The sequence below is a fragment of the Mustela nivalis genome (assembly GCF_964662115.1).
Source record: "Mustela nivalis genome assembly, chromosome: 1".
Taxonomy (NCBI): Eukaryota; Metazoa; Chordata; class Mammalia; order Carnivora; family Mustelidae; genus Mustela; species Mustela nivalis.
The window spans coordinates 203233783-203260502 of NC_139020.1; the positions used below are offsets into that span (position 1 = coordinate 203233783).

The 26720-nt window shown below is 47.0% G+C and overlaps 1 protein-coding gene across 6 annotated transcripts in view; it reads right to left on the minus strand.

Moving 5' to 3' along the window:
• Positions 1-4264: 4264 nt before the first annotated feature.
• Positions 4265-26720, minus strand: part of NWD1 (NACHT and WD repeat domain containing 1) — a 63186-nt gene continuing 40730 nt past the window's right edge. For all 6 annotated transcript variants that reach the window (XM_082707989.1, XM_082707990.1, XM_082707993.1 and 3 more), the window contains 8 exons: positions 25184-25392; positions 21028-21300; positions 19704-19794; positions 14821-14975; positions 12406-12682; positions 10492-11042; positions 7987-8092; positions 4265-6443 (listed from right to left, as the gene is read on the minus strand). In XM_082707989.1, coding sequence (XP_082564115.1) covers positions 6142-6443; positions 7987-8092; positions 10492-11042; positions 12406-12682; positions 14821-14975; positions 19704-19794; positions 21028-21300; positions 25184-25392 — 1964 coding nt within the window. In that variant the 3' untranslated portion in view covers positions 4265-6141. The remainder of the gene's footprint in view (positions 6444-7986; positions 8093-10491; positions 11043-12405; positions 12683-14820; positions 14976-19703; positions 19795-21027; positions 21301-25183; positions 25393-26720) is intronic.

Sequence of the window (26720 nt, forward strand, 5' to 3'; positions counted from 1 at the left end):
AGTTCACCAGAAAGGAGATTCCTTGGGGTGGGCCTGACCTAATTAGGAACATCCTTTGAAAGACAGTCTGGAGGTCAGAGCCTTGAAACAGCAGAGAGGTGAAATCCTGCTGGCCTTAAATAAGGAACTAGCTACGTTGTGCATGCCTGTGGACAAGAGCAGTCTTTAGGAGCTGAGGTCCACAGTCTTGTAGCAATGAGGAGCTCAGGGCTGCCAACAATCTGAATGAGCATGGAGGAGGGCTGTGAGCCTCTCAGCGAGATCCCAGCCCGGCTGGTGAGATCCTGAGCAAAAATCCCAGCCACAGTGAGCCTGGACTTGCAACCCACAGAAACTGTGAGTTATCATTCGCAGCTGCTAAATGAGCGGTACTTCGTTTTGTAAAAATGTCTACCTAATCCTTTTTGAAGACGTCTTGCCAAAAATGTTTACCTTGTGATTATGATGTGTTAAAAAACAAAATTCAACCAAGTAAGTTTAAAGATCGAGTTGACTTCATTCAGTGATTCATGAATTGGGCAGTATCTTGTCTAGCAAACAGAGACGAGCGCCAAGGAGCAGTAAAAAATGGAAAGATATTATAGACAGAGCGGGGCAAGAAAAAACAGATGATCTTATCTTTCTTTGGGGGCTGGAGGGGCTCCATCAGGTGGATTACCTCACTAGGGCTGACCAGCAAATTCCAGACCGACTGGTTAAGATTCCAGTCCTGGGAAGAGCTATTAAATTAGGTATTAAGTGTTGCTTTGCTGATGTGGAGCTTAGCACAAGTGACTATTGTGGGCCAGCTGTTTCTTTTCTTTTCTTTTTTTTTTTTTTAAGATTTTATTTATTTATTTGACACAGAGAGAGAGAGATCACAAGTAGGCAGAGCAGCGGGGTCGGGGGGGGAGGGGTGGCGGGAAAGCAGGCCCCCTGCTGAGCAGAGAGTCCCACTCGGGGCTCGATCCCAGGACACTGAGATCATGTGGGGCTTGATCCCAGGACCCTGAGATCATGACCTGAGCTGAAGGCAGAGGCTTAACCCACTGAGCCACCCAGGCGCCCCAGCTGTTTCTTTTTTAACAGATGTATCAATGTAGGTTTATCAAGTGTAACTAAGGTACCCCTTGATAGTAAAGGGGAGCTGTGCATATGTTGGAGCATGGGGTTTATGGGAAATCTCTATGCCTTTCACTCAATTTTGTTGTGAAGCTAAAACTGCTTTAAAAATTCTGTTAGGGGCACCTGGGTGTCTTAGTCCATTGTCTGCCTTCAGCTCAGGTCATGATCTTGGGGTCCTGGGATGGAGCACCCCCCCACCATGGGGCTCCTTGCTCAGCTGGGAGTCTGCTTGTCCTTCCCCCCACTTGTGTGTGCAGGTATACATGCACTCTCTCTTCCCCCCCACCCCCTGTAGATAAATAAAGTCTTAAAAAAAATCTGTTGGGACTCCTGGATGACTTGGCTAAGCATCTGCTTTCGGCTCAGGTCGTGATGCTAGGGTCCTGGACTGAGCCCCGCATCACATGGGGCTCCTTGCTCAGCAGGGAGCCTGCTTCTCTCTCTGCTGCTCTCCCTGCTTGTGCTCCACTTTCTCTCTGACAAATAAATAACAAAAATCTTAAAAAAAAAAAAAAGATTTCCTCCTGCCTTATCTTTCTTTAAAAAAAAATCTGTTAAAAAACATTTTACCTTGGGGCACCTGGGTGGCTCAGTGGGTTAAGCCTCTGCCTTTGGCTCAGGTCATGATCTCAGGGTCCTGGGATTGAGCCCGAATCCAGCTCTCTGCTCAGCGGGGAGTCTGCTCCCCCCCCCCCACCCTCGTCACCTGCTGTGATCTCTGTCTGTCAAATAAATAAGTAAAATCTTAAAAAGAAAAAAAAGGGTTGCCTTGAATCTAATCAAGCCTTAAGATCACAATCATCGCACTTTCCTGTAAAGGGCTGTATTGGCTTTTGGAACTGTACATTCCCTGTCACTAATGAAAGCTGCCCTAGGCTGTATGTAAATGAATGGGTGTGGCCATGTTCCAATAAAACTTTATGTACAAAAGCAGGTGGCAAGCCTGCTCTAGAATGCAAGAGACTAAAAGAACAAAACAACCATGTGCCACCCGTGAACAAATCTTGATTGGATCCTAGTTTGAAAAAAAAAATAGCTATAAAAGATGTTTTAAGGGGCGCCTGGGTGGCTCAGTGGGTTGAGCCGCTGCCTTCGGCTCTGGTCATGATCTCTGGGTCCTGGGATGGAGTCCCGCATCGTGCTCTCTGCTCGGCGGGGAGCCTGCTTCCTCCTCTCTCTCTCTCTGTCTTCCTCTCTGCCTACTTGTGATCTGTCTCTGTCAAATAAATAAATAAAATCTTAAAAAAAAAAAGATGTTTTAGGGCTGAGCTGGAAATTTAGGGATGCCTACTGAAAGATATTAAATACGAAGTAACAACTGTTTGTTTTCATAGGTGCGCGGTTACATTCGAGAATAACTTTATTCCCGAAAAGCCGTCTCCTGATGTATTTTGGCGGTGAGGAGTCTTGACATCACCAGAGTCAAAATGAGGACGAGGCAAGTTAGGCCAGTTCACTCCAGTGCAGGGTCAGATCCCATCTTTAATTTAAAATGTTGATATTTTGTTCAGGATGCATTTTTTAAATTCATTTTGAGTTTTTTTAAAGAATAGTAATAAAATATCACTTACTTTGATTGCTACACCCTTAAAGCCTTCAGCCCCTGAGGGGCACCTGGGTGGCTCAGTTGGTTAGGCGTCTGACTCTTGCTTTTAGCTCAGGTCATGATCTCAGGCTCGTGGGATGGAGACATGTGTTGGGTTCCACGCGGAATATGGAGACTGCTTGGTATTTTCCCCTTCTCCCTCTGTCCCTCCCCCCCAGCCCTCGTGGGCACTCTCTCTCTTTCATGCAAAAGGAAAAAAAAGCGTTGTGCCTGAGATGAGTGCCTCAGGACTCTCACCCAGTCTGGCTCTTACTTTGAAATGTTTTAGCGGAAGGTTGACAGTGATCAGGCAAATGTTAGAAATAAGCCCTAAACTTAAAGATACAGAAAACAGATGGGGGGGGGGGCGGTTACCAGAGGCAGGGGAATAGGGTTGGTGGGAAAAATGGGTGAAGGTGGTCAAAAGTTATAAGAGAAATCCAGTTACAAGACAAGTGAGTTCTGGAGATGTCATGTCCAGCACGGTGAGTGTGGTTAGTAATACTGTAAGGTATATTTGAAAGTCACTAAGAATAGATCTTAGAAGTTCTCATCACGAGGGGCAGCTGGCTGGCTTAGTGGGTGAAGCATGTGACTCCTGATCTCCGGGTCGTGAGTCTGAGCCCCATGTTGGGTGTAGCGATTACCTAAATGAATAAATCTTTTTAAAAAATAAATAAAATCTTAAAATCTTAAAAAAAAGTTGTCATCACAGGAAAAAAAGGGTGTAACTATGTGTGGTGCTGGATGTTAACTAGATTTATTGTGGTGATTGTTTTGTGATATATGCAAATATTAAATCTTTCTGTCATATACCAGAAACTGATAAAGTGTTATATGTTAATTATATCTCAATTTTAAAAAGTCTCAGGGAGGGGCGCCTGGGTGGCTCAGTGGGTTAAGCCGCTGCCTTCGGCTCAGGTCATGATCTCAGGGTCCTGGGATCGAGTCCCGCATCGGGCTCTCTGCTCAGCAGGGAGCCTGCTTCCTCCTCTCTCTCTGCCTGCCTCTCTGCCTACTTATAATCTCTCTCTGCCAAATAAATAAATAAATCTTAAAAAAAAAAAAGTCTCAGGGATCTCATATCGGGACTGTCCAATTTTTTTTTTCAGCTGTCAGGAGTAATCTTTTTTTTTTTTTTTAAGATTTTATTTATTTATTTGACAGACAGAGATCACAAGTAGGCAGAGAGGCAGGCAGAGAGAGAGGAGGAAGCAGGCTCCCCGCTGAGCAGAGAGCCCGATGTGGGGCCCGATCCCAGGACCCTGGGATCATGACCTGAGTCGAAGGCAGAGGCTTTAACGCACCGAGCCACCCAGGTGCCCCAGGGGTAATCTTTTAAAGTCCCACCTTTTCCTCTCAAAAGCATCCCAATTTGGATGCTCCATGACAGGGTCCTGCTTTGTGTAGGACAGTGAGGCGGGGATTTTGATAATCTTGCTTTCATCCTGGCCCCGCCAGGGCTGGAGACTTCCGGCTAAGTCACTCGTTAAAGTACAGAGCTTGTCAAACATTCTTAGCAACCCAACTTCTTTCTCGAATGAGAGCTCGCTGCAAAAAACTCCAACAGAACAATTCAGAGTTGCATTTTATTAGTAAAATTTCTCTCCTCCGTTCGAAGTAGTATTTACTACAAGCCATGGATTCTCACTGAGGTTGTTGAGATGGACACATACATTTTAAACCCGAAGTTTTAGCTGAAATCTTACTCTGTCGCAATGTCCACTTTATTGCTGCATTGGGCAAAGTTCCCATTTCACTGAGGGGTTGTCCCAAAGAGTAGCTTTCCTCAAGAGCTCCCATCAAAATCTCAGTTAAATGAAGATGGCAGGAGAATCCTAAGTTAGTCCAGTATCCTAAAACCCGCTGCCTCATCCAGCTGGCCATGCATTTTAAAATTACAGTTTAAAATATTTTTTTCAAAATGGAATTTGATGCTAACATCTGCAGAACTGCCAAAGCCTCCCTGGGAACCCTAGTTTGGGAAATGACTGAAGAAGTCAATAGGGTCACACCTCGCTTCGAAGCCTCTGTTTCTAAGGTTGTTTTTCTAAAACTGTCTGGAAGCCAACAGAGGGGAGAGGGAATAGCACCTTGAAGTTTGGACTTTCATATCTTTATGGTGAAAGCCCCAGAAGCAAGGGTGGGGGGGGGGCTTTTGGAAGGCTACGGGCAAAGAAGAAAGATCCATTTCAGTGAAACAGAATCAGTTCCTCTGTTGAACTTGGGGAGAGTAGAGATGGTCGAAATGCTCAGCAAAGAGATGTTGGTGACTTTTTCTGTCCACTTCCGAGAGCCTCCAGTTTTTAGATAAAAGACCATCTTTATCCTCAAAGTTGGGGAACCAGGGAGTAGGGATAGAAGAACTAAAATAGATTTCTTGTTTTCATGCTGGCTTGGGTCATGAAGTTGCCTCCTGAACTAGAGACACACAGGCTAAATGTGCCTGTGGATGTAAATTTGAGACAATCGCCAACTTCTAAGAGTGGGAACATTTTGCATAAGAGTCTGGGTTTCCGACTTTGCTTACAACAGCAGATAGCTCTTGCCGCTTTTCCCCATGGCTATTCTGAGGTGGAGTCGGGGTGCCCATATCCACCCAGGGCAGAACACACATCCTCCACGTGGCCCAGGTCTCCTCTATTCTCGGCTGTTCCCCCAGGTGCATGGCAATCACCTAGATTACTTGCTGGCCCCATGGACATTGGACTTGTCACCTATGGAATGGTCATGCTTCTGAGACTAAAATCAGAGGGAAGTGGATAAACAGGATAGGGACAGGATGTCTCCTGGTTCTCATTTCCCAGAGCTCTTGCGCCTGAGGCTTGACCAAATCATAGCTACCTACCAAGGCTCAGTTTCCTCATCTAGAACGGATATGGATACTCCCACTCTCGCTGAAGTATGGGCTATGATAGAGATCAGAAAATAGCATCTGATGCTTTATAAATTATAAAGCTCTGTGGTCCACATCTGTGGTTTGATCAGTCTCACACCCCTCCATCCTCCCGCTGCCTTGTACCAGCACCCTAGGTCCCCTCCCAGGCTTAGCCTCTCCCAAGCTCAGGCAATCTGGGTGGATGCTACTGACTCCATCCTTAGCTCTGGTGAGCACTGGGTCAGATGGGCCCATCACAGCACTGCATTCTCCCAGAGACAGGTGCAGAAGCTCACTGGGGCCCATAGTATCAGGGCCAGCGCTTTGGTTCAGACAGCTGGCAAGAGGGAAGGTCTCATTTCTACTGACCTTGGCTATCATGTTGTTGATCTGTGGGTAGCTGGTCTTTGACTACAGCCAACAAGGAGAGAAGAATGGAAGGGTGGTGAGAAACAGGGTCTGAGTTATATAACCTGAGGCTTTGGGTCCAGATATACATCAGCACATACATACTCTCTGCATCAACCAGACTGAATGGGGCTAACTGACTGGAGTCCCATGACTTTCGGGAGTTCTACACTAGCAGGCAGACTTGGGAGCGTTTGTTCGATTTGCACTCATTTCCCTGGGCACTTGCTGATCTCGAGTCCTGGAGTGTTCCGGCAGCAGCTGCCAGCTCTTCTCTCTGTCTGGATTTGACCTTCCACACCGCCTTCTTGAAGTTCTTGAGAGGGTCCTGCTGTGACGTTCTCGACGAAGGGCACTGGAAACGCTCACGGATGAGATAGCCGTGTCTAGTGGGGGCGATGAAGCCATTGGAAGTTGGGATGATCCTGTTCACCACAGCGTGGACAAACTGGACAGCCAGCAGAGTGCCTTTTGGGGGTGGAGGGCAGGGCACTAATGAGAAAGTAGGGGCTACAGAGATCCGATCTCACCCACTGGAGAGTTGGCTGCATGGGGTCAAATCCTTCCTATGCCTCTTACTAGCTTACACACAAATTCTAAACTCTTGGAGCCCCTCTTGCTTCCTCTGCAATATGGGGATGACAACTAAACCCACCTGCAGAGGGGAATTCCAAGATCTGAAAAGGTCACAGATGTCACGTGCTTTAGTATTAGTTTTAGCCCAGAGTGAACTCGGTAAATATTATTAGTGGAGCAGGAGAGATTGTGAAGGAACCGAGGAGGGGCCTTTAAGGCCACAGTCCACAGATCTCAGCTTCTGAACCACCTGTGACTTTTTGCCAGACATCTTTGCCATCAAATAGTAGACTACAATCTATTTGATTGCACTGTATTTTATTACAATGTATTCTAATCTACCTGATACTCATTCACTCACTTGCTTTGTGGCCTTGGACAAATCTCTTAATGTCCCTGAATGTCAGCATCTTCACTTGGGCACCTATCCCCCTTCCAGTGTCATAAGGGGTCCGTTCTCTATAGAAGACCAGGTAGGAGAGTGACGAGGGTGACCATGGGGACCAGGCAGACCAGCTGCAAACCACTGGGTACCAGTTACTCATTGTGTGACTTTGGGCAAGTCACCCTATCTCACAGAGCCTCAATCTTTGCTCTGCAAAATGAGCTGGCTGTCGAGAGAATTAAATAGCTTAGTGACAGTACCCAATACACAAAAAATGTTCACCCTTATTAATATGCCTCGAAAGTAGTACTGAGCAGACCCAGAAATGTGGGGTTTTCAAAGCAGTTGGTCTTAAGCAAGCTGCCCCTATCATTTATAGAGCGTAGGGCAAGAGAAGGAATCGGGGCCCATATCCTATAAGGTATAATATGTAAATGTTGCAAAGCTAGCTAATAAACTATTAAGTGAAATTTTCTCTATCATCCTTCACTGATGGATGTACCTTCAGAACCACCTGGAAGGTCACGCTTGGGTGGGGAATTGTAAGGCTTTTCAGTCCCACTATAGAATGTAATGGTGTGGGAGGGCCAGTCCCAGCTCTGAGCAGCTTGCTCTCCTTCTCTTCCCATACCCAGCTGTGTCCTTCACTCCTAAGGGCCTGACACATATGCATCCAGACCACCTACCCAGCTCATGCACCCAGACTCCATGCTTATCACCCCATGGTCAACCCCCAAGGCTAGGGATGCTCATACTAGGGAAGACAGTGCACCCTTGAGAGGATGAGCCTGGGGAAGAGGACTCTCCAGGCCCTGAAGAGGACACCATCCCAGGGGGGAGAATGTTTCAGGGTTCCAGGTACCATGGGTCTAGAAGAGGAGATGTAGCTCCAGGGGGGGCCTGTCCCTTTGACTTGCAGACACCTCTCTCTAGGTAGCTCCCTCCCAGCTTGGGAAGGCCAGGGCAGGGCTCTGCAACACCCAGAGCCCAACACAAGGCCTCCTTCTCCAGATCTAAGCTCAGTCTTGCCCCTGAAGCAAAATGACTCACCGTCTAGCACACTCCAGACGATGATGGAGCGATCCTTCAAGCCCGCATACACATACTTGTCATCCATGGAGAAGCAGAGACACTGGACTCCCCTACAGTAAGAATTCTGTAGAAAAAGACGATGTGATCTGGAGTGCAACTGAGATACCCAGGAGGCCCACTGAAAGGCATTTGTGTCAGAAGCCAGGCACGTAAGCCTCCCATGGGGATGGATCCAACGGGACCCTGGAGACATGGATATATTCCATCACCAAGATTCTAGGACCAAAACACATTTGCATAGGGATTGGACTAAGAGGTCTGCAGACAGTTTGCCCTGGAGAGCAGGAATTACTGGATTTAATTTCCTAAGTGACCTCAATTCTCTAAGCATCAGCTATCGTGGTCTTTAGTTAAAGGCTATATGCTAAATGCATCCTAGTTTGGATCCTAGACCAGGAAAAGGAAATGCACTGAAAAAAGAGTATGATCCCAGTGAAGTTGGTAGCTTAGTCAACAATCCAGTCCCATGGTAATTTCTTGGTTTTGGCAAATCTGCTCGAGTTATATAAGGTGATAACATCGGGGAAGCTGGGTGAGGAGGAAGTAGAGGGGAACCTCTGTACTATCTTTATGACTTCTTTGTAGATCTGAAAATCATTCCTGAATTAAGTTCATTTAAAAAAAAAATGGGGGGGGGGAGGCTGTGCTCGGGTGGCTCAGTCAGTTAAGCCTCCAATTCTTGATCTCAGCTCAGGACTTGATCTCAGTCAAACTCACGACTGTGAGTTTGAGCCCCACGTTGGGCTCCAAGCTGGACAGAGAGCCTGCTTAAAAATGACAACAACAAAAACAAAAACAAAAAGCTAGATGTGTTTGACTGCTATGGTGACATTTCCCATCTCAATGAAATAGAAATTTACTGACAGCCCTGTATTATAGTGGCTTCATTAAAAAAAAGGTCAGATGGGATGAAGGCCTTTTAAGACAAAACTCTATATACTCTCTTCTCTTAGTTACAAGATCATCTCCTTATGTTTATGAATAATGTTCACCTCTTGCAACCAAAAGTGCGGCCTTTGTGCCTTACGTTGAAAAACCGGAGTAATAACACCAGCCTTACGAGGGCGTTGTGAAGATTAACCTCTTGGATGATATTTTAATATGTGTTTTTATATACTATATGGATATATTTATGACAGCCCCTGATTCTACAGATACAAACAGCCATCACAGCTCCTTGTGAGATGGGTAATGTGGACTCTGGCACACTTCTTAGGTTAAGGAGTCGGTTGCCTGTTTCTGCCTTCCTTCATAGCTGCTCTTCCTTCTGCCTAGAAAGCCCGTACACCAGACTTAGTTTACCTTCTTCTTCCTTTTTTTCTTTTAAAGTTTATTTATTTATCATCTCTACACCCAACATGGGGCTCGAACTCCCGACCCCGAGATCAAGCGTCACATGCTCTTCCGAATGAGCCAGCCGGGTGCTACGAGACTCGTTTGACCTTCCTAAATAGCAGCCCTTGCCCCTCTACCCTGTTTACCTCGCCATTTTCTCAAAGTTCTTGTCACTCCACAGCCCATCATGTATGTGCTCTATTGCTTTTATCTTTTTTTAAAGATTTTATTTATTTATTTGAGAGGGAGAGGGAGAGTGCAGGTGGTGGAGAGGGGCAGGGAGCTGGCTGTGGGGCTCGATCCCAGGACCCTAGGATCATCCTGGGATCATGACCTGAGCTAAAGGCAGCTTCTTAACTGACTGAGCCCCTCCTCCAGGTGTCCTGCTTTGTTTTTATTCCACAAACATTTGTGGAGCCCCGAGGACATGTCAGGAGCTCTCCTAGGGATGGGGGCCACCTCAGGAAGCAGAACACAAGAAGATCCTGTCATCCCGGAGCTCACCCTGTGTCCCCTCTGACAACGTGGCTCTAAGAGGCGGGACAGCATGGTCCCTGGCTATGGCTGGAAAGGGGCCTGTCACAGACAAGGCAATCAAAACCGTTGGATGCAAGAATGGCAGTCAGGATTAGGGTAAGGAAGGTGAGGCAGGGGTGTGCTGGGCAGGACTTGATCCTGTCTTTATTTAAAATGATATTTTTGGGGCACCTGCGTGGTTTAGTCGGTTGAGCATCTGCCTTCAGCTGAGGTCGTGATCTCAAGGTCCTGGGAAAGAACCTAGCATCGTCGTCGATGGGTTCCCTGCTTCTCCCTCTCTCTCTGCCCCTCCTCCCTGCCCTTTCTCCCTCTAAACAAATAAATAAAATCTTTTTAAAAATGATATTTTGTTCTTTGGGAATTTTTTGCATTTCTTCAGATTTTGGTAAACATTGCATTAAAATCGCATCTCTCTTAATGGCTGAGTCTTTTGGTGTCCCTTAAACTCTGCCCCCAAGGGGAGTGTCTCTCCTTGGCCTCACCCCACTCCAGACCTCAGGCAATGGTCCTTGATGTGCATTTAACCCAGGACGCCTGTCCTCAGCTCTCTAATGCCAGGACCTCGCATCATGCCGTGTGGGGGCCACGTACCGTGTAGTTCATCTGGAATGTCCACTTGCAAGCCTGCAGGTCCCAGAGACACAGCAGGGCTTCCTCGGACCCGCTGACCGCCAGCTGCTCCCTGTGGCTGACCTGCATACAGGTGACCCGACTCCCGTGGGCCTCCAGAGGGAACACTTTGGAATTCACACACTCATAAAGGAAGAGGTCACCGTTGGTCATGCCGTAGATGACGCGGTAGTCGGCCAGCACGGCCACGCTGGATATGGTCTCAGGCAGCTGGGTGTAGAAGGTGTAGGTTGGCCCGTCGATGACCGGACAGGGATCCCCGGGGCTGATGTCCAGCACCAGGACGATGCTGTCGTAGGCGATGGCCAGGCGCTCCTCACCTTGACTAAGGGCCATGCAGTTGATGGCTTTCCGGGCCTCGGGAGGGGGGATGCACATCACATCCTGTCTGGAGTTCAGGGGGAACACCAGCACCACCCCCGAAACGAGGCCGGTGAAGAGGAGATTGGCCTGCTGGGCAACCTCCAGACACCTGACCTCATTGGATGTGTCCAGGGCGTCTTGTTCCTCCCCTGCCACAGAGAGAAGACCACATCAAGAACAGTTCAGAGGGAGGCTCATGCCACGGTTTTCCTATCTTTAAGCATTTTAAAAACTGCTTTCGTGATCCATTCTCCCCAGCTTCGACGCTGCAATTCCCCTGCCTCCACTCCTGTCTTCCCATCTCCTCACCGCCCTGCCTAACACCTTCTGAGACTTTCTGCTCCCCATCGGGACAGATGGACAAAGGGACACGCAGGACCTCTCATCCCAGCCCTTTATAAACGTCCGGAAAGGGTCACAGACTAAACATCTGGCCTTGTGAGCTGTATGAACTCTGAGTGCAAGCTTGTAACCCTATTAGACAATCTGCACTCTTCTCTCTCCAGCCCCACTGTACCCCCTACCTCTGTGCCTGGCTTCACCCCGTGCCTAGCGGGCAGGCACCTCCAACGTGGTAACCTCATCTGTCTTGCTCACAGCCAACCCCAGAGCCCGGCTCCACGGCTGGCACTAACCAAAGATCTGCCAAACCCATGCACACAGGAACGTGAGAGTGAATCTCTTTTCTCCCTTGTTAATGATTTTAATTCCTTGTTAATGATTTTATCATTCCCGTGGAGATGACGGCAGACACATCAGTGACATGCCCTGACCCCCCTATACCAGTCAGGGCACCCAGCCCCAAGGCTGCCCACTGCTGTCGGGGCAAGGGAGCCCCTCATCTCAAAATGTTTGGGGAGCTGTCCCCAAACCAGAATGGCCCCCTGGGGATCAGGCTGAGCACACTTCCTTGTTCAGTCCTCCCCTGCCCCTGCCTGCTTCCCTCACTCCCTCTCGGGTTTCTCTAGGAGCGCCCCTCAACACACCCCTTGGGCAAATGTCCCCATCCTGTGCCGTTTCCGGGAAACCGGAACTAACGTAGAGATGGACAACCAGGTGGTCAGTTACCCACGTGCTGGAAAATTTTTAAAGTCAAGTCCTGATCTATGTTAATCACTTTCAACCTGACTGGAATTTGGGGGTTCTTATGGACTGAGTAAGTCCCCCCTCATGTGATGGTGTTGGGAGGTGATGAAGGCATGAGGCAGAGTCCCCACGGCGGGATCAGTGTCTTTATACAAGGCACTGGGGAGCTAGCTTCCTTCTCTGTGCTCCTGTGAGGACATAAGAAGAAAGGGGCCATCAGCAACCAGGAAGACAGCTGTCACCAGACACCAATCTGCCTGGGCCTTGGCCTTGGCCTTGGCCTTTCCAGCCTCCAGAACTGTAAGAAATAAATGTCAATTTTTTAAACGACCCCAGCTATGGTGTTCGGTTCTGGTAGCCCAAGCAGACCAAGGCAGGGGCTCTACCACTTCCCTGCACGAACGACCAGGCTTATATTTTACCCACCTTCCGCTGAGTCCCAAATGGTGACTTTGTTCTTGTCCCCAATCTTGGGGAAGTAAATGTAGCCCCCATTGTGTGACACTGCTGTGAGGCCGGTGCGATCCAGGAACGGGGTGCAGGCCCTCGGTTTCTGAAGGTAGGTGAGATCCCAGACTTTAAAAGACGAGGACTGCTGGGAAGCAGATGCTACCAAGGCCCCACCCCAGGCCAGCAGGCTCACAGGGGCTCCGACACCTTCCAGAATGTCCAGCAGGGTTCCCTGTTCCGACAGACTCCACACCTGTGGATAGACAGCAGATGGCCAGAGCTGACTTCTTCCTTCTGCTTGTCCTAGCTCAGAAACAGGCATAAGCCTATCTGTGCACCTAAGGTGGAGTCTCAGGCTGTAGTCCGAGGGCCTTCACCAGCCCCTCAAACTTCCCCACACCTCACCAATCTGCTACCACAGCAATTCTCAAAGTAGGATCCAGGGAACCCCTGGAAGTTACCTCCAGGCATCTTCAGGAAACAGTGCAAAGGCAAAACTGTTGTCATGCAAATTTAAGATGTTATTTGCCACTTCTCTTCCCCTCATGAGTGAGTCCTAGAGTTTTCTAGAAGTTACAGGACGTGTGATATCACAACAGATAGGAGAATGCAGAATCAAATATGAGAAGCCAATTAATCATCCACTAAGTCAGGCATGAAAGAGATTTGTCCAAATGTGCAACAATGACACTCTTGCCATGAGCTGTTTTGTTTGTTTCAGAAACTATACTTATATTCATGGAAGTCTGTCATTAACACTGACATGTAATATTCATGAGTCGATAGTGTTTTTGGATTTCCTCATTTCTAATTTTTTTAAATTTTTAATAAACATATAATATATTATTATATATATTTAATATATATATTAAATATAATAAATATATATAATATATTTTTATCCCCAGGGGTACAGGTCTGTGAATCGCCAGGTTTACACACTTCACAGCACTCACCACAGCACACACCCTCCCCAATGTCCATAACCCCACCCCCCTCTCCTCACCCCTCTCCCCCCAGCAACCGTCAGTTTGTTTTGTGAGATTAAGAGTCACTTATGGGGTGCCTGGGTGGCTCAGTGGGTTAAGCCACTGCCTTCGGCTCAGGTCATGATCTCAGGGTCCTGGGATCGAGTCCCGCATCGGGCTCTCTGCTCAGCAGGGAGTCTGCTTCCTTCTCTCTCTCTCTGCCTGCCTCTCTGCCTACTTGTGATCTCTCTCTGTCAAATAAATAAATAAAATCTTAAAAAAAAAAAAAAAGAGTCACTTATGGTTTGTCTCCCTCCCAACCCATTTCTAGTTTTTAACATAGTTAATTATCCATAAATACTAAATGCAACGGGGGATCCTAGATTGGATCCTGGAATAAAGAAAAAAAGGACATTGGTGGGAAAGCTGGTGAAATCAGAACAGAATCTGCGGGTCAGTTAATAGCATTGTCTTAAGGTAAATCTTTCAGTTTGGATAGAGCTTGAGTGGCATGAGGTACTAGTATTAAGCAAGCTGGGTAAAGAGTAGGTACACATATATGGGGCCTCTCTTTGCTTTTTGGCAACGCTTCTGTAAATCCTAAAACTATTCCAAAATAAATCATGTGTTAAAAATATATCAATCAAAATGCTATAACCCACATGAACAAAAGCCCTTCGGGGTCCTCAATAATCTTTAAGAATGTAAAGAGGTGGGGCACCTGGGTGGTTCGGTGGGGTAAAGCCTCTGCCTTTGGCTCAGGTCACGGTCCCAGGGTTGTGGGAACGAATCCCGCATCGGGCTCTCTGCTCAGCAAGGAGCCTGCTTCCTGCCCGCCTCTCTCTGCCTGTCTCTCTGCCTACTTGTGATCTCTATCTGTCAAATAAATAAGTAAAATCTTAAAAAAAAAAAAAGAACGTAAAGAGGTTCTAGAGCCAGAATGTTGGAGAACTGCTACTTTCATTTTTTTTTTTTTTTAGAGAGAGAGAGCAAGTGTGTGCACATGTGAGCACGAGGTGGTGGGGAGGGGCAGAGGAAGAGAGAGAGAAGCCTCAGAGAGACACTCTGTTGAGTATAAGGCCCCACATGGGGCTCGATCTCAAGACCCTAAGACCATGACCTGAGCCGAAATCAAGAGTCAAAGGCTTAACCAACAGAGCCACCCAGGCGCTCTGAGAACTGCCATTTTATTACGTGCCTCTCTCAACAGCCTGAGAACTTTGAGCTCAATGGGAATTTTCTTCCAAGTTCGGTGGGAAGGCTATATCCTTTGCGAACATTTCGGTGGGATTCCTCCCCCATATCCTCCCAATGACCTGCCCCGTTCTGCCTGCATGAGTTTTTGTCTCTCTATTTCGAAGCCAAGAGACGCCTAAGGAATCATACTTTCTGTTCCAGAGGCGGAGTGAGAATGACCCTTCACCTGAATGAGCGCATCCCGGGATCCAGTAATAATCAGGTTGTTCTTGGGACCAAAACCAGCTGTCTCCACCGTGTCCTCGTGTTCAAGGTCAGTGGCCATGAATCGATGAAACCCCTGTGAGTCGGCCAAGAATATCCGCACAGATCTTCCAAACCCTGAAACGGAAGGCATGGGATTGTCCCATTCATTCCTGGAGGAGCTCGGCAGTCATTCTGTTCAGCCAACAAAGATTTTTCTGAGCACCTGCCAAGAAGCGGCGGAAGGAATACGGCGCAGAACTAGAGAGACATCGTCACCTTGCCTGTGGTCGCGGGGAGGGGGGCAGCTGACCACAGCGATCCATACGTTCACAGAAAACAGCCACGTTATTTGTCATCACAAAACTGCTCGTTCCCAGAGGGCTGGGACTGCCTGTCTGGGCCGCTCAAGGCATCCCAGGACCCAGCACAAAGCTGGACATAAGGTAGAAAATGTTTTGCAGATGGAAAGGAAGGAGCGGGGGGGAGACAGGAAGGGTAAGAGAGCAGTTACAATGTGCGATGAGGACAATGCAGTCAGGGGGCTGGGTGCCGTGCGGAACAATGACACAGAGACACACGTGGAGGAGGAGGCAATGTGAAGACGGCGACAGGGACTGGAGAGATGTGGCCACAAGTCAAAGAATCACAAGGCAGAAGCGAGAAGGTGCAAAAGGGAAAATTCTTCTCTGGAACCTTTGGAGGGAGCATGACCCCGTCCACATCTTGGTTTGGGATTTCTGGCCTCTAGAACTGTGAGAAAAGAGATTTCTGTTGTTGTCAAAGATACCACGTTTGCGTGGTCATTGGTTGCAGCAGCCACAGGACATTGGAGTGGACATTTGAGAGCGGGGCTAGCCCCGGAAGAGTGGGAACGGCGGGAGATGACTGGGAGGTAGGAAAGGCCTGGAGATGTCTCAGGAGCAGCACAGAGACTCCTGTGGCAGGAGTGGTACGAAGGAGCAGGAGATGGGGGGGGGGGGTTGCTAGATTTAACACAAAATAACACAAAACAAAAGACCCAACAGGACAGTTCAATTAAATTTGAAATTCAGATAAACAGTAAAATTCTGGTTCGTATAAGTGTATCTCAAATATTACATGGCATATTTTTATGCTGAAAACTTGATTTGTTGTGTATCTGAAATTTAACTGTATTCTGTATTCAGAATGGGCGTTCTGCATTTTCTCAGGCGCCCCAGCCAAGGAGGCTGGCTCCGGTGTGCTCCAGACACTGGCTGGGTGAATGCTTTGTTAAGAGGACCCCTGGCAGAGTGGGAAGTGGGCAAAGGCCTGGTTATGCAGCTCTTCCAGGGCCCGCAGCCCTGGGGGGTGATGGTGTGGGACACCGAGCTAGGCACCTGGCCCGCGCCAATCGGTTCTGTTTCCTGGAAACCCTGGAATCAGGTCAGCGCAAGAGAAGCTGGGGGCCGAGCGTCTTTCTCCTGCCTCTCCAGGCCCTCCGTGGAATTGTTTCACTGAAGTCCACTTGAACCTGAGGCTCACACAGAAGGGTGTTACGGGAAACGGATCAGAGGCATCAGGATCGCTGCTATCCAAGGGCATCTGTGTTCCATTCTTGTGCGGGGTGTCAGAGATTTTGGTCGGCTGTGCAGGTGGTCAGCCTGTCTACATAACCTGCCCCCAGGAAGAATCCTGGACACCAAGGTAGGGTGGGCTTCCCTGGTTGGCAGGACCCTGTCGTCACACCCTGTTGCTGAGAGTGTAGGCACCGTCCATGTGCCTCCACGGGGAGGGGACACCAGGAAGCTCGTATCTGGTGCCTTCTCTGGGCTCCACGTGTCTCTATGTCTCTACCCTTTGTTGATCTTCATCTGTGTCCTTTGCCTCCAATAAATTGTGAGCATGAGACTTTCTGAATTCTTTGAACCTTGGCAAGTCACCAAACCTAACAGCGAGCTTGGGGACCCCTGAGCTGCAATTCCATTTATGACACTAAGAAATCCCTGCCTGATCTTAGCTGAGCTGGGATTGGGGTACCTCTCCTGAGCAACAGGTGGGTTCCCGACACTGTGGATAGGGGAACCTGCTCGGGCTCCCCCTCGTTGGCTGTTGGATAGAGCCACACTTGAGACCCACTGTGACAAGGTTCTAGGTCACTGAGGTCCTCAGTGGCTTTGGTCTTGGTCCTGATTCCATCTTGGGCTTCTACCCCACGTTTTTCTTTCTTCTGTCATTCCTATTCCCCATGCTGCATTTCACACATACTTATGCCACCTAAAATTCGTTTTTTTTTTTTTTTAGATTTGATTTATTTATTTGACACAGAGAGAGAGACAGGGAAAGCGGGAACACAAGCAGGGGGAGTGTGAGAAGGAGAAGCAGGCTTCCTGCTGAGCAGGGAGCCCGATGCAGGGCTCGGCCATGACCTGAGCTGAAGGCAGATGCCCAATGACTGAGCCACTCAGGTGCTCCCCACCACCCACCTAAAATTCTTTTGGAAACAGGACGGAAGATGCATTACCGGTAGTCACCCATCAGTCAGCCTTGGAGTCTAAGTGTCTATCCATTCGACCTGTGCTCTCCATGCAGGTGTGGTCACCACGAGCCACGTGTGGCTCTTACTGTGGTCAATCCGAGTCGAGACGAGCTGTCAGTGAACAACACAGGCCAGGTTTCATATCCCTGGCACAAGAATTTTTTAAACGTGAAATAGACCATTAATCATTTTTATATCAATGGGGTGCCTGGGTGGCTCAGTGGGTTAAGCCACTGCTTTCAGCTCAGGTCATGATCCTGGGGTCCTGGGATTGAGTCCCATATCTGGCTTCCCATGCTTTGTGCGGAGCCTGCTTCTCCCTCTCCCTTCCTCTCCCACTGCTTGTGTTCTCTCTCTCTCTCTCTCTCTTTGTCAAATAAATAAATAAAATCTTTAAAAAAATGATTTTTAGGGTGCCTGGGTGGCTCAGTGGGTTGGGCCTCTGCCTTTGGCTCGGGTCATGATCTCAGGGTCCTGGGATCTAGTCCCGTATCGGGCTCTCTGCTCATCGGAGAGCCTGCTTCCCCCCTCTCTCTGCCTCTCTGACTACTTATGATTTCTCTCTCTGTGTGTCAAATAAATAAATAAAATATTTTTTAAAAAATGATTTTTATATCGATTTCATGTTGAATTTTTGGGTGTGTTGGATTAAACAAAATCTGTTATTAACATGAATGACATCTATGTCTTTTTGCCTTTTTAAATAGGGGTATGAGAACATTCGGTTATAAACGTGGCTCATGTTTGTAGTTTGCTTTGCTGGACAGCACTGGTCTCCCACTGTCTTTGACCCTTGGCAAAGTTGTTATAGAAGTCAGGCTGGGGCATCTGGGGGGCTCAGTCAGTTAAGCATCTGCCTTTGGCTCAGGTCATGATCCCAGGGTCCTGGGATGGAGCCCTGTGTCGGGATCCCTGCTCCGTGGGGAGCCTGCTTCTCCCTCTGCTCCCTGCTTGTGCTCTCTCTCGCTGTCTCTGTTGTTATCTCTGTCTCTCTCTCAAACAAATAAATAAAATCTTTTTAAAAAATCAGGCTGATTATAGGGCATTGCAAATGCCCTGAGATTATGATGGTGGGTATACGTCATTACACGTCTGTCCAAACCCACAGAAGGTCCAACACCCAGAGTGAATGGTAAAGTAAGCCATGGACTCTGGGTGATGACGGTCTGTCGAGGGAGTTCATCATTTATAGCAAATGCACCACTGTGATGGGGGATGTTAGTATCAGAGGAGGCTGAGCAGGGTGGGGTAGGGGGCATACGGGGGATCTCTGTACTTTCTGCTCAATTTGGCTGCGAACTCCAATCTGATCTTTTTTTTTTTTTTTTTTTTTTTTTTTTTTTTTTTTAATTTATTGGGACGCCTGGGTGGCTCAGTTGGTTAAGCAGCTGCCTTCGGCTCAGGTCATGATCCCAGCGTCCTGGGATCGAGTCCCGCATCAGGCTCCTTGCTGAGCGGGGAGCCTGCTTCTCCCTCTGCCTCTGCCTGCCATTCTGTCTGCCTGTGCTCGCTCTCTCCCCCCCTCTCTCTCTGATAAATAAATAAAATCTTTTAAAAAAATTTATTTATTTAAGTAATCTCTACACCTAAGATGGGGCTCAAACTTATAACCCTGAGATCAAGAGTCACACACTCCTCTAAAGGAACCAGCCAGGAGTCCCCCCTCCCCAAGCTGATCTTTTAAAAAAATAGTCTTAAAAAAATAATCAGGCTGAGGAGTTGGTCATCTGTGGGTCACCTCCTATGAAGCCTTCCCCGACTGCCTTAGACTCAAGAAGGGAACCCTGTCACACCCTCCCCTAACCCCTCATTCTTGGCTGGCCATCACACCAACCACTCTGCCCTGTGGCTGCCTTACCGTCTACAAGCCTGGGAGCCCCTACAAGCAGGGGTCCCGTGGGCTGGCCCATCCTTGAGCACACCCCATCGGCTCACGCGGCACCCCTCCATCCCTGTCCCTATCTAGCAGGGATAACCACCGTCATCTCAAAGATAATGAACAGGGGTTGGCAAGCTACAGCCCGTGGGCCACAACTGGCCTGCCATCTCTTTTTGTATGACCCAGAAGCTCAGAAGACTTAGTTTCACAAGAATAAAAATATTCCTGTTTTGTGGCAGGTGAATATGATATGAAATCCACATTTCAGCCTCTGTAAACGGTGTCTGAGGGGCACACAGCCTCGCCCGCATAAGATAGAATCTGTGGCAGCTTTCATATAGGCTTGATTTGTGGCGAAAGAGACCACCGGGTCTGCAAAGCCAAGGTGTGCACTGTATGGCCCTCTGCAGAAAAGGTCTAGGACGGCCCCCAGCCCCCTTGTTCCCTCTGCTCCTCCAACAAAATCCAAATAAGAGCTAGACGATACCTGCTGCCAGAAGGGACTCGTCTTCAGAGAGTACCAGGAACCTCACAGCTTCCGGAAGCTTCTCCAGCAGGCTGTCTCCTTCAGGGGAAACCTGCGCAAAGTCAAGGATGTATATCAAGCATTTCCACAGAGTGAAGGGTCCAGGGTCAGGGACTTGGATGCAAGGCTCTGCCATTCACCAGCTTCGAAGCAAATGTCTCAGCCCTTGGGTGCCTTAGTTTCCTTATCTGTTAAATGGGCCATGATGCAAGACTACAGTATGGGACCATCATGGGGGGGGTGGTTTCCCCCTTACCTTGCACACAGTGAGCCCTCAAACCGTGGCAGCTAGTAGTGTTTTTGTTGATGCTGCTTTTGTAATCGACTCAGGGACCTGGAGAACATCCCAATACCTGTTTTCTGCCCCTGGGGGAGCTCTGGAGATCTCAGGTAAGATCGAAACACCAGTTTCTCCCCATTCCCGAGTGGCGGAACTCATTTAGTTTGGATGGGTCATTCCTCAGTCCTGCAGCCCCAGGTCAGCTACTGATTTCTGAGCATCAGACAGCTACCAGCCTGCGAGCCAAAAACTTTATGCTCATTATCTCAGTGAAGGGCACAGATGGGACACATGGTGGGGGAGGGGCAAGAAAAGTGAGTTGTTTGCACCAATCCAAGCCAATATTTTAAAATATATATATATTTTAAATACATATAAAAATATATATATATATATTTGTTCACCTTTATTTAGCAGGGGTAGGAGAAAGTGAATTTCCTCATGGATGTTACTGCTGACTTTTTAAAAAACAAAAACATGTGTTTTGGGGCACCTGGGTGGCTAAGTGTTTGCCTTTGGCTCAGGTCATGATCTCAGGGTTCTAGGATCGAGCCTCTCATCGAGTTCTCTGCTCAGTGGGGAGTCTGCTTCTCCCTCTCCCACTCCCCCTGCTTGTGTGCTCTCTCTCCCCACCATCTTTTTTTGCACCATCCAGCAGAGACACTGTTCTGCAAGTTTGCTTTTTTTCTACTTTATGTGTCTAGGGCAGTAGTTCTCAAGGGGTGGGGAGGGCCATTTTGTGCCATCCCCGCCAGCTAAGGACAGCTGGCAATGTCTAGAGACATTTTTGGCAGGACCGAGTGCCAGCAATGACCCACAGTGGCCTGTCCCCAGGAAACACCAAGGCATGTTTCCTGAACCGCGCTGAGTTGCAAATCCCTCAATTAGGAAACCAAATGTCATTTAGGGAAAGATCAAAGGTGAAGTGGTTTCTCCCAATTTCTAGGACATCTGAGCACTTTGGAGCTGAGCCATGCGGGCATCACGTTCAGGAGAGGGACTTACCAAAGAGATGGAGCCCTTGCTAAACCCGGTCACCATCTTGCCTTGCTTCTGGACCGAGACCCCACAGGTTGGTGTTTCTTCTTTGACGCTGGATAAATGTTGCCTCCCCTGAAGCGTTCCTGTGGCTGAGCTCCACAGACTGACCACGCCAGCCTCAGACACAGTCAGCAGCATGGCCCGGGAAGCAAGTGCCCTGGTGCACATCCAGCGGTCAGAGACGTGTCCCAGGATACGGAAAACCAGCTCTGCCGTTTCTAGATTCCAAGCACTGATCTGAAGGAATCGTGGGAAGGAATAGAAATCTCAGCGTGAGACCTGGGTTGCAAGTTTTCCGGAGTCAGATGCAAAACGTGTGCTTTTTCATAGTACATGCATTTATTTTCAACACTCTTAGTTACAAAAAAAAAAAGGCAGAGGGGGAGAGGAGGTGTCCTGAATTAGATCCTAGAGTAGCAAAAGGTCATTTGCAGAAAAACTGAGGAAATCTGAGTAAAGTCTGAGTGAGGTTGAGAGAACTTTAGCAATATTAATGTCTTAGCTGTAACGGATGTTCCCTGGTTATGTAAGACGTTGACATGACAGAAGACCGGATAGAATGGCATATGGGAACTCTCCATAATAGCTTTATTACATTTTTGTGAACCTAAAATTTCTCCAAAATAACAGTCTTAAAAATGGGAAAAAAGGGGCCCCTCGGTGGTTCAATCATTAAGTGTCTGCCTTCGGCTCAGGTCATGATCCCAGGGTCCTGGGTTCAAGCTCCACATCAGGCTCCCTTCTCAGCGGGAAGACTGCTTCTTCCTCTCCCAATCCCCCTGCTTGTGTTCCCTCTCTCGTTGTCTCTCTCTCACTGTCAAATAAATAAACAAAATCTTTAAAAAAAAAGGGCAGAAAATGTCAACCATACCATATGCATTCTCATATCTGTTCAATACAAGTAATTTTTTAAAAAAGATTTTATTTATTTAATTTACAGAGATCACAAGTAGTCAGAGAGGCAGGCCGGTGGGGGGGGGGGAGCAGGCTCCCCGCTGAGCAGAGAGCCCAATGTGGGGCTCAATCCCAGGACCTTGAGATCATGACCGGAGCCGAAGGCAGAGGCCCAACCACTGAGCCACCCAGGTGTCCCACTACAAGTAATTCTTGATGACGGCAGGTTTCATATTTAACCTCACCCAAAAAAAGTACCTTTTCACATCAATAGTAACCAGGATGCCTGGGTGCCTTCAGCTCAGGTCATGATCTTGGGGTCCTGGGATCGAGCCCCGAATTGGGCTCCCGGCTCAGCAGGGAGCCTGCTTCCCCCTCTATCCCTTCACCCAACACAAGTGCTTGTGCGAGCACTCGCTCTCTCTTGCTCTTTCTCAAATAATAAATAAAATCTTAAAAAGAAAGAAAGAAGGGGAGATTCAAAGATCTATTTATAAGGAAAGTTGTCTCAGTTATTTGAAAGTACAAAGAACTAGAAATAACCTATATGTCCAGCAGGAAGGGATCAATTTAATAAACTGTAGAGGAGTCAAGGCAAGGACATCCCACAAAATCACTAAGCCTGTGGTTTCTGAAGAATGTTTGAGGTTATGGGCAAAGAAAAATCGATTTATGAAGTAGCATCGCTAGCTTTCTATATGGTTTGATCCCCATTTTGTGTTATGCTTACACACACGAATATTTGTACATACACATCCACACACCGCAGAACACAAACTCATGTAAATGTCACAACTGTGGTTGTCTTTGGGATTAATTATTATTATTTCTTATTTCTTTTTTTAAAGCTTTTTCTTTTTTTAAAGATTTCACTTATTTATTTGACAGAAAGAACAAGCACAAGCAGGGGGAGTGGCAGGCAGAGGGAGAAGGGGGCTCCCTGCTGAGCAAGGACCCCATGTGGGGCTCGATCCCAGGACCCTGGGATCATGACCTGAGCTGAAGGCAGAAGCTTAACTGACTGAGCCACCCAGGCGCTCCTATTTATTTCTTTCTTCCTCTCTTCCTTCCTTCCTGTCTTCTTTTCCTTCTTTCCTTCTTTCCTTCTTTCTTCCTTCCTTCCTTTCTTTTTTTAAGATTTATTTTTGAGAGAGGGAGAGCAAGAGACAATGTCTGAGTGCAGGGAAAGGCAGAGGAAGACAATCCAAGCAGACTCTTCGCTGAATGTGGAGCCCAACACTGCTGGCCTCTATCTCACGACCCTGTGATCATGACTTGAGCTGAAACCAAGAGTCGGACACTTAACCAACTGAGCCACACAGGCCCCCCTATTATTTCCTTTTTTTTTTTTTTTTTTTTTTTACTGTGTTTTCCAAATGTATGCAGTTTGGAAATCAGTCAACACTTCCCTAATATTTAAGCCTGCCCTGTCAATAATAGTATAATGAATGCATGCTGTGTGTCTTCAAATTTTGTATTAGTCCCTTAAAAAAAAAGTAAGAGGAAACAAGTGAAATTGATTTAAATAATGTGTTTGGTTTAACCCTATGTCCAAATGTTACTACTGCAACGTGTAATTAATATCAAATTACTATTGAAATCTTTTACCTTATTTCCACAGTACTAAGGCTTTGAAAGCCAGTGTGTGTTTCCTACTTATGGCACATTTCAGTGCAGAATAGGCACATTTCAAGTGCTCAGTTTCAAACTTCATAATTGAAGTTTGGTGGTGACCCCCCATATTGGACAGCACAGTTTATAAGCTACCAATATTACTTATGTTAACAACTGTCAGTTACTAATAAAATATAATAATTAATAGCTATTAAGTATTTGGTGCTTACTATGCACCAAGCACTCTGCCAGGTGTTTTAGTCATTATCTCATCAGGTAGAGGAAGAATGGAGGCAGAGAGGTACAGTGATATGATCAAGATCACTCAGCTTGCAAAGAAGTCATCTGGGAGTTAGGTACAGATTTTTTCCCATGCCTTTAGTTCCTAAGCTTTCACCCACTGTTCTACTGTGTCTCTATTCATCATACAATCAGATCGTAGGATTATAATTGACATAAGGGAATAACACAGCAGAATACAGATTGTTTTCAGGTGTATGTGGAATATTTACCAAAAGAGACCCTAAAATGAGTTTTGATACATCTGAAAAGATTCATCATACAAATGAAAGTAATTAGGAAAGAAAAAGGTAAGCTACCTGGGAACCTTTCAAATATCTGGGAACGAACAGCACACTTCTAAATAGCCTGTCGGCCAAAGAGCAAATCAAAAGGGTAATCTGCAAGTATTTTTTAAAAAGATTTTTTATTTATGTATTTTACAGAGAGAGAGAGAGGGAGAGATCACAAGTAGGCAGAGAGGCAGGCAGGGGGGGGGGAGAAGCAGGCTCCCTGCTGAGCAGAGAGCCTGATGCGGGGGCCTGATCTTAGGACATGACCTGGACATGAGATCATGACCTGAGCTGAAAGCAGAGGTTTAACCCACTGAGCCACCCAGATGCCCCTGACGGTATCATTTACTGACGGTAAATGATAATATGACATAGCAAGTTTTGTGGGATGCAAGTAAGGCTGTACTCAGAGGACAATTTATAGCACTAAAATGACCAAATTAAAAAAGATTAGGGGTGCCTGGGTGGCTCAGTCAGTTAAGCCTTCTACTCTTGGTTTCTGCTCAGGTCACAATCTCATGGGTCAAGAGAGTGAGCCCTGCATCAGGCTCCCTGGTGAGTGGGGGCGGGGGTCTGGTTGAAGATTCTCTCTTCTGCCCTCCCCACCAATAAATAAATAAGTTTTTATTTATTTATTATTTTATGGAGAAAGAATGAAAGAGCATGGGGAGAGGGAACAGAGGCTCTGCTAAGTCTGGAACCCAATGTGGGGCTTGATCTCATGACTTGGACATCATGACCTGAGCAGAAATCAAGAGACGGAGGCTTAACCAACTGAGCCACTCAGGTGCCCCAATAAATACATCTTTAAAAAAAAAAAAAAAAGATGAAAGGTCTCAACTCTTAAGGTCAGAAAGAACTATCAGAATCATCTAATCCAACTGTGTAGTTTGAAACCCCTTACAGCATCCCATCCAGTGGTTGTGCACCCGTTTATGCCCACCCCCCTCTCAGGGACCCCACCTCCTAGAAACAGCATATGCTGTCTTGGAATGCTCTAGTAACAGCTTTTCTTTGCAAACAGGACAGGTGTTTGTTACCTTTGAGCCAGATGCCAAATATACAACCTTCTTTGCTTCCTCCACGTGAAGACTCCAGATCTCAGGTTCAGTGGGATCTCTTGAGCCTCTGTCCCAAATGGTGAATTTCTCCTGCCCAGAGAGTAAGTCCCACAGACGCAGCGTGTGGTCCTTTGAGGCAGAGAGGGCAAGCGTCCCCTTGGCAAACACTTTCACATACTTCACCTCTCCTGCAGTAGACCGGGGGGTCGGGAGAATATGTTAGTTGAAAACATTTTGACTTTCCAACTCCCCAAATGCCTGTTGGTTTGGAAAAGATGATGGATTCGAACATAACCAAATTACAAATAAGGGAATGCGGCAAAACTCAATGAAGAGTGCAAGTGGTTGAGATTAAATCAATTGCCCTGATGTGACTATGTAATAAACAGAGATCGTGGCAATTTTAAAAAGCTCAGCGTCATCCTGGAAGTGTTTAAAATCAACAAACATGTAAAAACAAGGTAAGGTTATGGAGAAGATTTTACAATCATGGAGAGATATTTTCCAAGCAAAACACGAAATTTGGAAGACATAAAGAGGAAAGATTGATCAATTGCATTACATAAAAATGCAAAATTTTAGGAGGATGAAATATAGTTGAAAGTCATATGACAGATCAAGAGAAAATATTTATAATGTATAACAGATGATGGAGACTCTCCTTAATAAGCAAAAAGTTCTTACAGATAAGCAGGGAAAATACAAACAACCCACTCAGAAATCGGACAAAGAGTATAATGCTGTGCACGTGCATAAGCTGGGGTAGGGGCAGAGAGAGAGGGAGAGAGTCTCAGGCAGGCTCCACACTCAGCATGGAGCCCTATGCAGATCTCAATCCCATGACCCTGAGATCATGGTACCTGAGGTGAAGTCAGGAGTCAGACATTTAATGTACTGAGCCAGCCAGGCGCTCCTGGCAAAAATTTTACAGATTGATTACTAGACTACTGACAAAGATATTCATACCGTCCTGATGGATGTATAAATTGATGTAAATTTGTAAAGGGTAATTTGGTAACACTGAAAGTTAAAATGTGTAGTCCCTTGGTTTTGTTAATATACTATAGTTATGTAAGATGTTGCCATTCTGGGAAAGTGGATACATGGTAGGGACTTCTACCTGTAGAGAAGTATAGTATAGAGAAGAAGGACTTCTCTGCACTACGTTAGCAACTTCTTGTGAGTCTAGAATTATTTCAAAATAAAATGCTCAGAAAAAGAGGGGACAAGGAAAAATGTGCATACAATTTGACTTAGAAATTCCACTTCTAGACATGCGTCTTGCAGAGATAATGGCACAGGTGTGTAAAGATATAGGATATTGGTTGCAGGGTTGTCTTATAAAAATAAAACTGCAAACAACCTATTTATGAAAAGGGAGTTGTTAAATAATATGGTGTAGGGGCACCTGGATGGCTCAGTGGTTAAAGCCTCTGCCTTCGGCTCAGGTCATGATCCCAGGGTCCTGGGATTAAGCCCCGAGTATTGCTCTCTGCTCGGCAGGAAGCCTGCTTCC